This window comes from Neolamprologus brichardi, chromosome 15 (genome assembly GCF_056152115.1).
Source record: "Neolamprologus brichardi isolate AB-2024 chromosome 15, ASM5615211v1, whole genome shotgun sequence".
NCBI classification, from domain to species: Eukaryota; Metazoa; Chordata; class Actinopteri; order Cichliformes; family Cichlidae; genus Neolamprologus; species Neolamprologus brichardi.
The window spans coordinates 9,141,802-9,153,718 of NC_142118.1; the positions used below are offsets into that span (position 1 = coordinate 9,141,802).

An 11,917-nucleotide genomic window follows, 5' to 3' on the forward strand; every position below is an offset into this window, starting at 1 on the left:
CACAACTGTCAGGAGGTGGGATTTGGAGAGAAATGGTTCAGATGTCATCATCATCTATGCCATTGCAGTCTGCTTGAATGTTCACTGATTGACAACTGATGGGATTTACTGGGGTTAAAAAACATGGACTCATAGAGACAGGGAGAGAGAGAGAGCAAAAACAACCACCATCTGATCTCGCTCTTTTTTTCTTCTTTAAATTTTGGGTGGGGTCCCTTTCACTGCAAGGATTTGTGAAAGGGAGTTGATGTGGGTGGGGGGTTGGGGGTTGTCAAACTGCAGCTTAAACAAGGCGGAGGCGCGGTTGTTTGCTAGTTCTGCTCAGCAAGTCTGCATGGGAATTTTGTGAATAGTTGAGAAATTCACACGTTAGCAGCTGCACAACAAAGGGGCAGGACAGTGTGAAAACATAACATTGTGCACAGGCTGACCAGGACTGTACGCAAAAGCCACAGCATCTGTTGTCATCCAGAAATGGTCTCTTGGGGGGAAATCTGACTCACAAGATGATCAAAAAGTCTCAGTTTTCTTGCTTAGCTGTTTTGCACTCAGCAACCCCTTTTAGCAGACTGGTTTTCACTGTACTTTTTTTCCTCTCCCCTCTTCATCTTTTGAGTGATGCCATGCGTAGGCATGCCCCCACCCTGCAATGGGGGTCAACAGTCCTTGTTGCTGTTTATACCAGTGTCACTTTGCATTTATCAGTGGAGGACACTACGGGTGCCTTCAGGGGATGGACTGAAAAGGGCTCTATGGTTATTTCAATGCATTGTTGTCAAGGAAGGAAGGCATTAGAGACATTTGAATCCTGTTGTGAAAAGTACAAAAGAAGTCATCATGCAGACTATTCTGTAAAATCAACATGTTACAAGTAACTATGATATATGCAGAAGGTATAAAGCAGACACTTGTGTCTCTTTAAAAATGACACATTTCAATACAAAACTACTCCAATGTGATAGATCATAAGAGGCTGACATACATTTGATACTACTGTATTTTTGTATTTCACTGAGATCCATACGTGCAATCTGCGAGTCTGTTTGTTGCCTTGACAGTACACAGCTCATCGTCATATGGACCCCAGCAATTGGGTGGGTACATCCACTCTATAGCAGCAGCTCCCAATCAGCTGAGCAGAGCGCTGAAAGCAGTCACATGTCGGATTTCGGTTTGCGGTTTTTTTTTTCTTTTTTTGCCCTCCACGTGTCAAGATACACGGAGGAGAAGGCGGGACCAAAACAAACCCGCTGATTGGTTTGCAGCTAGTCACCAGCTTGTGTTCAGCAAGAGGGCTGTTCTCTTAAAGGGCCAGTCACCTTTTATTGTGGTTATTATTATGTTATTATTATTATTATTATTATTATTATTATTATTATTCATTTCGACAAATCATGCAACAAAAGAAAAAAAGCAACTAAATGTGAATTAGCTTTGCACCTAAATAGCTTTTTTATAATTACTGAAGTAACTCGAAAGGCTTCATTCATGTGCCTTTTCCTCCTGAGATTTTGCGTGTAGCTTATAATATGAGTTTATGTCAGAAATGCACTAACCCGTATCAGGTATAACATCGAAAACCAAACAACAAAAAATAAATAAATAATTTACTTGAATATTTTCAAAGGCTGCCGTTACTACTTGGACTTGATTAAAATGTAATGCTTCTTTACCACTACTCACACGCCAAAAAGTGATATCTAGAGCATAAACTCTCGATGTATTATGTTTGCATAAACAGGCTGACTCTGGTCCTTTCACATTATTAAGAAGGGGCGGGTCCGGGGGGCGGATCCGCCCCTTTCTCCCCGTCTTTTTTTTTTTTTTGACACAGAAAAAAACAACCCCTCACTCTAGTCAGCAAACATTCATGAGTAGTTGTAATGCGAGGAAGGTACCAAGGCTCATCACCGCAATCTGTAGGAAACAAGATAACAGCAAGTTGTCAAGATACCACCGATCACAACGGAAAACGCGTATATTGGCGGTGAGTGTAACGCCCGGTTGTTCTGATTTGGAGAACGAGTCTATCTGCGCGCGCTGAGCTGTCGCGTGCCGCCCGTTTGTGGGAGTTTATCAACAAATGTGCGGGCAGCTCGGGCATGCCCGTGCAGGGACGGGAGGAGCAGACCTGTCAGGTGGCTGGCGTGTGGCAGAGAGTGCTTCTACATGTGTTTCTGTCCGTCTCTCTATGCTAGCCAGACTTCCTTGTCTTGTTTTCTTTAACGGACTCGGTGAAGAGGGGACAGTAACGGGTTGAATTCGTCACCTCTCGCGCGTGCTTTCCCCACGTCTCGGGCTCCTGGTTGCTCCCGGTGTTTGACAAGCGACAGGCGTTATTGTTCGCATATTACAGGTAATTTAGCGAAGGTTTATCACCGGCTAATGACTGTGGACGCTAAAAGTAAGTGGTTTTGTGTGTAAGGCACTATGACTGGTGTCTTTTTAGACGCTTTTCAAGTTTGTTTTATTTCTCGGGAGGACGTGTCAGCGCCGGATAATTGGAGCAATAGTAGGAATACAAATAAACGCGGTCCTGGTTTATACTTTAATACAACTAGTTAGCTGTCATGCATTTTCGGTTTTCTTTTCTTTTTCTTTTTTTAAGACTAAAGTAAAGTAAGACTAAAGACTAAAGTAAGTTGTCGCTAACTGATTTACATAACAAAAATGCATTGATTTAAAGTCAACTTTATCTGCGTTTGTCAATGGTCGTTTTGTGCGTGATGTTTTGACAAGCTTCTCAAGGTAGGAGATGAGATGGTTGCGAGTTTCTAGATGCGTAAACACGCAAGCGCTCGAGCTCGGCGTGTTTACGCTCTGAGCTGCCCGGAATATGGTCCTTCTGATGTGGATAAATCGCAGTAGATTGCCGGCGGTCCTCTGTCGAGTCCTTGCGGTCGATCTGAACCTCCTTGACGTAAATGTCGGTTAAAGTCGATTATTTTTGTGCAGTTTTATCGCACTTGCACCCCAGGTGTTAACTTCCACATGACAAAACCAAACGTAGATCACCAGAAAAACTGCAAAAATGAAAAAAGTAGCTCATTAAATAAATAAAAAATAAACACCAGACTACTCTTTTCCTATTTTTTTTTTTCCATTTAATAGGTTTTATTTTAACCAGACCATGCATCCAGCACTCCTAGTTGCATGAAAGCAGCAGGTCGCATAGCAGTCGAGTTCAGTGTGCGTGCTCCCCAAGTCCCAGCTTTGCATTGAGCAGAGCCCGTGCACAGATGGTGCAGCAGAGGGAGCCACTTTCTACTGGAGCTTTGAGACTTTTGACCAGCACTGTGGTGGCTGCCAGGCCTCCCTGCAGCCCCCAGGCAGTGTGTGTTTGTGTGTGTGTTTGTGTGGGTCTGCCTGTAGTCTGTGTATTTCCCTGTCTGTGTTTGGGGTTTTGTTTTTATTTTTTTTATTTGTCTGACAGTATGGTAATGCTGCCAGCCCTCATGATGACTGCCAGTGGAAATTCAAGACAGGGCTTGCAATGCAGTTGACACACAAGCACAAATTTGAGCTCAGTGAAACTTGCTGCTTGCATAACATTAATTAATGTACTGCTTAACTGGTCAGTAGGAGATGTTGGCACAGGTTTGAGCAGTTTGTAACTGTATTAAAGCACAAGTGAATTGACTAATATCCCTGTTAATTGTTTTTTTTTTCTTCTTTTTTTGGGGGGGTGGGGGGTTGTTGGTCAATAATTCTGTTTTCCTCTGCCAGTAAACAATCGGATGAGACAAAGTGACGGTGTTTTTCCACAGCAGTTAAAGATGCAGTTTCCTTGTTTGACTCCATGTGATATGACATCATGCAAAGAGAGATATATGACTGCGGCCGCCTCGCTCCGTAAACACAATACCAGTGTATCCAGTTTCAACTTTTTGCATATGACAACTCAGCCTGTTTGTCTCCACTTACACAACAAAGGGAAAAGACAGCCACCCTTGACAAAATGATATAACAGTAGTTCAGACTGGCGTGTGGCCAACAAGGAAGAGAGCGCAAGCGTATGTGTTCAGGAGGCATATTTGAGGATGGAGTGAAACTCGTTATCTCACTCACTGTATGTGGCGCAAAACAATCTACCCTGAACAGTGGTTTCACTGTGGTCTCCCTCACGCTCTGCCCTCTGTGCAGCGCAGGTTAACGGTGTGGACAGGCGGCTATCCAGTGGTTGAGTGAGCTGGAACATGAAGTAAAGGTCTTAATATGGAGGAGTAGAATTGAATTCCCTGACAGTGCTCTTCTGTGAGGCACACTCTTCAGATTAAAGTAATTCTGAGGGAGAGGGGTGGGGGAAAAGCCTCTCCTGTGGATCTTTTGGCACTCAATTACAATTTGGCATATTGTGAGGAACAGCTTGGCAAAATGTGCTGCAGGAGGGTAGCAGCTCTGGTGTAACGTTTTTAGCCGCCCACTGGGTCCCCCTATGTAGGGTGTTTCCATACATTTGTTTCCTCTTATTAATCATCGCTGCAATAAAAACAAGGTTATACAGTTGGCGGTTGTATGTTTATTTTTCTTTTACACATACGTTTAAAGATCGGTCTTTTCTTCTGACCGAGCCATCTCTGCTTGTTTGTTTTCAGTATTACCACGTGCAACATAAGCCTCTTAATGCAGATTATAATGACTAATGATTTATTTCCATTTAATACAGATAGGGTGCAATGCATGTCCATCTGCCAGAGGGCAAAGTTGCCACTGACAGCAGTGGGACATTTGGCAATTTTTGTTTTAAAACAAATCACACCCAAATTACCTGCACGCCATAGCTCGTAAACATAGCCAAGAGTCAAACCTAATCCTGCTGAAACATTTTGTATTTACACTAGCAAAACACTTGTGCGCACAAATGCCGGTGATCTCATTCGAAAAGTTTGATGTACCTTTCTCCTTTCTCTGCAGGAAGTTTACCGCTGAGGCGTCGGATGGATGATGAGGAGGAGGATATGTCACAGCCCATCTCGCAACTGTGGGGAACTCCCTTTAGGGGTGTCAAACACGAAGACCGAGTCGCACAGATCGCAGCCGGACAGGCCCTCGCCGCCGTCACCGCCGCCATGTCCACGTCGCAGAGCCACAGCAACAACAGCGTCAACACGCTGCCCTGCAGCTTACAACGGCAGCCTTGCCTACCGTTTCACGGTAAGGAGGGGGTGAGCCTGTTGAAGGTTATGCGGGCTTGTAGCTTTAGAAGCATGTGGTTTAACTTCGGACTACAAGCAGTTTATTTTATCTCTTTGGTTTCTCGTCGGGGGTGCTGTATGAGGAGATCCAAATCTTGGAGGATGAGACAAACAAAATGCCATTTAAAAATACCACTGCAAAACAGATAAGCCTAGAAATCAGTTCTGTGAGATCCCTTTGTGCTATAATATTTATAAGACTAACTCTCTATGTAACTGTCTTCAGTACAGTATTAGACACATGCTTGTGACATAATGCGAAGAAAAAAATTTGATCAGTGGTTATTACAGAAGATCCAGTTTTGTTTTACTTTGGATTTTAAATGATCATTTCTTTAAAAGATAAAAATAGACAACAATAATTGTAAAACATGTAAAGCGACATACCAGTGTTAATATGTGCCTCAGTTTTAATCCAATAGTTTTTTTCCAACGTCTAATCAAATCAGTATGACATCATGATAAGTGAATTAAACAGACGCTGAAGTAGAATGTTGTTTGCTTGTTGACTCGGAATCAGTGCTTGAGAGGTGCCTATTGTTCCGCCTTAAAGTCATCAATGCATAAACACCACTGACTGTTATTACCTTGTCATTCAATGTAATGGATGTCATGCACTTGGCTTTATGCCATCGCTCCACACAGTGTTTCTTAAAGATATTGCGTTGTTCTGTTAGGGCGAAATTTCACAGTGTTCTGCACACATGATAACATTAAAAAAAATTGTTTTTCTTCAACTGGCACGACTGTAGGAAAACGTGGTGTCAGGCAGTGAGTAAACTCAGTGACACGGCCCAGAAAGAGGCGGCGGATCGCTGAGGATCTTGTTGATTTAATAAGGTGTTTTCCACCTGCCGTCACTCTTGCTCACTTTTCTTGATTGTGAACTCTTCACTTGTACTTCATGTACTTTGTAATTTGCCCAGTCATGAGACGATCTGATAAAAACCTGTTTTAGTTTTACAGACTATTATAGCATCATGTTTATATTGTATATTTGCGTAGGCGAGTCAGACACAACTGTGTTTGAGGCCACTAATAGTAAACAAGATAGTAAGCCTCAGTTTCAAAAGGTTTCTTTTTTTTTTCCTTTTTTTTTAGCTGCCTAGTTTAACTTCATAAGCAAAACATTAGCAGTTTTACTGAACTGAAACTACTACCTACTCAAATCAAAAAGTGCTTATATTACTTATGTAGGGATCTTGGCAGTAACACTGACCTCAACTTCTCACCATTTTTAAAAAACCTAGCAACAACTCAAGTGTTAAGAAGCTTGATGTTTTCTTTGTAGGCTACGCCGGATTGCGTTTGCATTTTCCCGTTCACTTTGAGCCCATGGAAGACCGGGGAGATATTGAAGAGGAGGAGGAGGAGGAGGAAGAGGACAGAGGGGAAGACATTGACAGCGTGGCAGAGAGACCCGAGGAGCTGAGCGTTGAGGTGCAAGTTGGTCGTAAACTACGGGAAATTGGAGACAAGTTCCAACAGGATCACGTTGAACTGGTAAGCCTCGCTCCCGAGTGGCGAAGCAGATCCACAGCAACCCTTACTTTCAAACACCGGGAACTCAAATCCATTTCCAGGCATAACTTGTAGAGACACTCTGAACATCATTTAACTTACATTACACAAAAGAAGTGAATAATATCTAAATGCTCAATTAGGTTGTTGAACCACAGTTTGTGCGTGTCAGTGAGATCTAGCGGCAGCAGGGAACAGCGGTTCTAAACAGCTGCTAAAACTCAGACTATATTGTGTTACCTTATTATTTTATACATGTGTCCTTTATTAGAGACACTAATTACAGCTAAGTTGTGCCAATTTGTGGCTCGCTCTTTGGGTAAAAGGGAGAAGTTTTGCCAGCTTAAATTACTGCAGCCCACATCGGCTAAAAATAGCCCGAACAGTCATTCAGACACTTTCTCGAGAAAACGAAAACTCTTAAATGATTATTAAGCCGTGATTTAGCAACTTCACGAAAGGAACAAAACCAAGAGGGAGATTATAAATAGATATCTATATAAGAAACTCATTTCAGTGTTTTTGTTTATTGTTAGTTTATTGTCAGAGGCATCTCTGTCTTCTGAAACACTGAAACCTCATGCGGGAGTGACTAAATTTCTTTATTGTCTATAAAAAAATCAGCTTTGTTACTTGTAAGGTTACCTGAAAGTAGGACTCTTTAGGGTTTATTTCCTAATAAGTTCTTTATAATGGAAAACAATTCCCAAACACAAGGCTCAAGTTGGAAAGCTCATCTGTGAACACATGTCGTGTAGTTCAAGATAAGCACTTAATTGTGCATCAATATTTGCAAAGCAGTTACTGGACTGCTCATGGGCTTAGTTAATAAGTACAAATAAACTGGGACAGGCAAGTTTCCTATCTGCTGCCATGAGGATTTGCTTTGCCAGCAAGGTGTGGCTAATGCATTTGGAGAAGCATTCTGATGAAAAGAAAAGCTGTATACGGTTTTGAGTTTGGTGTAAGGTTTGAGAAAGGACAGGTGAGACCGTCACAAATGGGAGTTAGAAGCGAGTCTGTGTCTGGGTAGACTCGGTCGGCTGTTTATATGCTCATCTAAAAATAGAGTCTGACTCACACACTTATAGACACAGCCAGTAACATGACGGCTACCCACAATACCTCAGTTGTCCCGCTGCCTGCCTCGGCGTGTGTGTTTTCTCCGTGTGTTTTGGTTTGCGTGTGTAACTCTGTGACACAGAGATAAGAGACTTTTTTTTTTCTTTTTCTGTCTGCTGTCTGCGCTGGAGATGGTTTCATCATACAGGATCAGATACTGCTGTTGTAGGAATATTCCAAAGGGGGAATAATCACAAGTGCTCCTGTATGATATCCAATCACTTGTCTGTACCATCTCTGCTGCTATTGTTAGACTTTTTCACTTGCTTCTCCAAGCAGAAGTTGCCAGTGTGGGCCAATGTGTGGGCTTTTTGTTAGTGTGAGGCACGCTGTGTTTGTGGTTTGAGTCTTGTCCATCAATTTTGACTACTTTGGTGGCTGGCTGCTTAAATGCTCAGGCGTTACTTAGGGGGTAAAAATTAACCCTTTGTTACACTGAAGAAACGGGGAGGTGAGCGCGGATAATGTCCCTAAAAGTGGCGAACAAAACACACAATATTCCTCACTACCAACAAGAGTGAATGCATAAAGATGAGCTTCATGTGAAACACAAGGGTAGTGTTTAAATAAGCTCAGCAGTGTAAAATTAAGGCAATTAAGGACAATTAGGGTTACATTTAGCAGTGCTGGTTCAGCTCAGTCTGCTAGTTCTGCATCAAATAGCCTGTGGCTGGCTCTGATTGCTAGCCTGGTAGAGACCTTGGTGAAGAGAGTGCGGGGGGGGTTGCCCAACAAGAATGCTTATGCAACAGGCTGCAAGGTCTGAGCGCGCCTGTTCAGGATGCCAGAGGGAGCGGTGCAGGATTAGAGACGAGGAGGTGGAGACAGGAGATTTCAGGATGCAGCAAGAACCCCTTCATCTGTCTGTAGCCCACAAGGCACGAGCACCCCAACGGAAAATGAGAAAATGAGACGGTAGCTTAATATGAGGGAACGGTTTCATTTTTGCTTTGCTTTGTTTTGATAATTTGCTTCCATTTTTTTTTCTTGCTGACTGCGCTATTAAAGGAGAGCTGTGCTGAGCTGCAGCCACGCGTTCTTTGAAAGCATTTCACTTAGAGCTCCTTGTATTGAAGTCAGCAGTGCAATATTTAATTAGAGGGACAACTAAAATCTTTGAGAGGCAGATGAAGTAATGCTGCTGGGATGATTGTCAGATCCTGGGAGCTAAAACCTTTTAATATTTCAATCAACTTTTTCGCTTGAAACCAAGTAAATCATTATAAATATTTTCTGTTAGGAGAATGAAACTTCCTGGGGGGGTGGGGATTGAAGGCACTTTGGTATGCGTGTGACAGACAGGTTTTCTCGACACAAGCTAATGTTGTGGAAACATCCAGTCTAGTCGGTCATATGGTTTCATCTCACAGGGTTTACCACAGTTCACAATACTTTACCTCAGAAACCTTTTCAATTGAAATCAGTGTGTGTGTGTGTGTGTGTGTGTGTGTGTATTGACTTTCACAACTGACGAGTGTTGTGATTCTGATATGACAGGAAGCTTTTATACACCCGGCTCTTGTTGAGGCTGACAACATGTCTTTTCTTTTCTTTTGTCTGTCCCCTTGCAGTTTATGAGGCACCACAGACAAAACCGGCCTTTTTGGATGCGCCTTACCATGGCCCTGTTTGGCTTTTTGTTTCCAAGAGAGGCTGTCATCCCCCATCTGAGAGGGGAGCACAGATGAAGGGACTTCTTCCTGGCCCTCGCCTCAGCCCCTTACTTTCCGAAAAGGAAATGAGGGACTGGACTGGACGGCACTGTAAGATGGAACACGGGTTTGGATTTTTGTTTTCTAGTAGAAAACGATGAGATGAAGAAGACACTGGTCACCGCTGGACGGAGACTGATCAATTTTTTTCTTGCTTTTGTTTGTTTGTTTGTTTTTTGCCTCTCCGAGAAGAAGCCATTCTGTTTGAAGAGATATTTTCGAAATATTTGTAAGATTACCTATTTTGTACAGTAAACAGCTCTTTTATTTGGTGTTTAAAGTCTTGAAGGACCTCCATCAGTCCAGGGAATGCCTTATTCTCTCCTGCCACAGCACATAGTCTTTTGCATCAAGTAAATCATTAAAAAAAATGATTGCATTTAAGATTAGGCCACTATGATGGTGACAGACTGTGGACGTGGACATTTCTGTGTGCTAAAGATACTGACTTTCAACCTTGAGGACTCAAGGCACATTTTTGTTTATCCTCCCAAAATAACTTCTCATCCTTTTAGTGTTCCACATTGGCTAATTTTTTTTTTTTTTTTTTTTTAAAGGTTGTTGTGACATTGTGGCAATTTATCACTGCGATGTCAGTCAGCTCAGATTCAAATTTGTAGATATAGGATGCTATAAAAACCTGTCTTTCACTGACATCATCTGCATCTCGAGTACCACGAGGGGCGTAACGGTACACAGAAACTTGGTGTTGGAGACACAGATTGATTGATCGTCATTCATTTAAACAAATCATGAAAGGCAACAGTGCAATTTCATTTGACAGAGCCATTGAATTTGAGAAAACATCAGTTGATTGGCTGTGCAACACAAACTCAACATGTAGTGAGAGTTAACACAACATTAATCCTGCATAATAATATTGCCACAGTGCTTGGCACATTTCAAGGCTAACCGTGTTAGCATGCTGTAGCTACTGGACTAAACGCAGGGCAGTGTTGAGTGCAGCTTGCTTGAAAAGTGTGCAGACAAACATCAGGGAGCACACCAAACCGAAGAACTTTCATGCTGAAGGAACACGTGCAGAACGGTATCGTTACACGCCTGGGTACCACTCAAGCTGGAGGTGATGACAAAAACTGTGCAGATTCAGACACTGTTTTTGTAACGCATGTATACTTGAATTTAGGTGTACTAGAAAATATTTCAAGACCTGACATAGTGACAGTGATTACGATTTCTGTTTGTGATGCATGTCGAAACCAAATGAGCACAAACAAAGTCAAACAAATCTCACTTGTGGGATTACGATCAGGGAAATGGAAACAATCAGACAGCTGAAAAGCTTTGGGGGAAAAAAAATCATCATTCCCCCCCCAAAAAACGGATTCCAGGTTGTATTTCTCTGGCTGGGTTGACAATCTGAGTTTTTACCCTTTACTTCATCGCTTTGGGAGTATTTTAAAGGGTGAGCAATATTCAAGCCAGTGGACACAGTAACCGTCTTTAAGTTTTCAGCTGTCAATAATGAGCAGTATTTGCAGTCAGACTTCCCCTGAACATGCCGCTTTGCAAACTTCTTTGTTACAGAAACATTTTGGGGTTACGTTAAAGAGATGCATTTTTATTTTATTTCACTCCAGGTGCACCTGATGTGCTAATACGCATTATATCTCTGTCAGTGGTACATTCAGCTTCACTTAGTAGGAACAGCTTCTGTACAGTTTAAGAACCATTTTTAGTAGCGCGAGAGACGCATCCGGGGGCAGGGCAAGCGCTACACATCCTCACGTGACACCTGCTACTTTAGTGACACATTTTACAGCAATGCAACCACTGTTCCGTCAATGAAGTCTTTAAGGACTTTAAATATGAAGTTAAAAGGACTCATTTGCTGTATTTTCTCAGTCTGTTGCAGATTCATGATATAGATTTTTGAAGACACTGTCAGATTTTCTTTTCTTTCATTTTTCTTCTTCAGGGAGTAGTTAATTCTGTGACACTTGCGTTGTGCTAAAAACTTTTTTTGATGCCAAGAGCTCACTCACTTGATGCCAGTTAATCTTGATTGATGTCATACTCAACACCGAACAAGCAAACTTGGTTTTCTTTAAACATTCTCCAAAGCAGTTTTAACTCAACATCAGCCTGTAAGTGTGTTTCAGATTGTCAGGTTTTTGTCTTTGAATTAAACGTTTCCTGCAAACACTGATCGCTGAGCCAAATCAGATAGCCATGACACTTTTTTTTTTGGTCTTCAGTCCAAAGCTTTTTGCTGTCTTTCATTAACTACTCCCTGCGCTTAACAAGAAAAGTTTCCTTTAGCTTTTTTGAGAGAGAGATAATTTATTCTAATTTATTTTATGTATATTTGCCCAGTGCTACTGTATAAATGCTATCTCAGTGTGT

General features: G+C 42.1%; 1 protein-coding gene across 3 annotated transcripts; it reads left to right on the forward strand.

Annotated features, from left to right (window-relative positions):
- Positions 1-1,851: 1,851 nt before the first annotated feature.
- Positions 1,852-11,532, forward strand: LOC102793177 (uncharacterized). Of its 3 annotated transcripts, none has more exons than XM_006797146.3 (4): positions 1,852-1,987; positions 4,915-5,154; positions 6,487-6,698; positions 9,410-11,532. In XM_006797146.3, exons 2-4 carry the CDS (start codon positions 4,938-4,940, stop codon positions 9,524-9,526), a joined length of 546 nt encoding a protein of 181 aa, XP_006797209.1. In that variant the 5' UTR covers positions 1,852-1,987; positions 4,915-4,937; the 3' UTR covers positions 9,527-11,532. The 3 variants fall into 3 exon arrangements, with proteins under 3 accessions (XP_006797209.1, XP_087708551.1, XP_087708550.1); XM_087852425.1 differs by lacking the exon at positions 1,852-1,987 and adding an exon at positions 3,718-3,852; XM_087852424.1 differs by lacking the exon at positions 1,852-1,987 and having other exon boundaries at positions 4,890-5,154.
- The last annotated feature ends 385 nt before the right edge of the window (positions 11,533-11,917 follow it).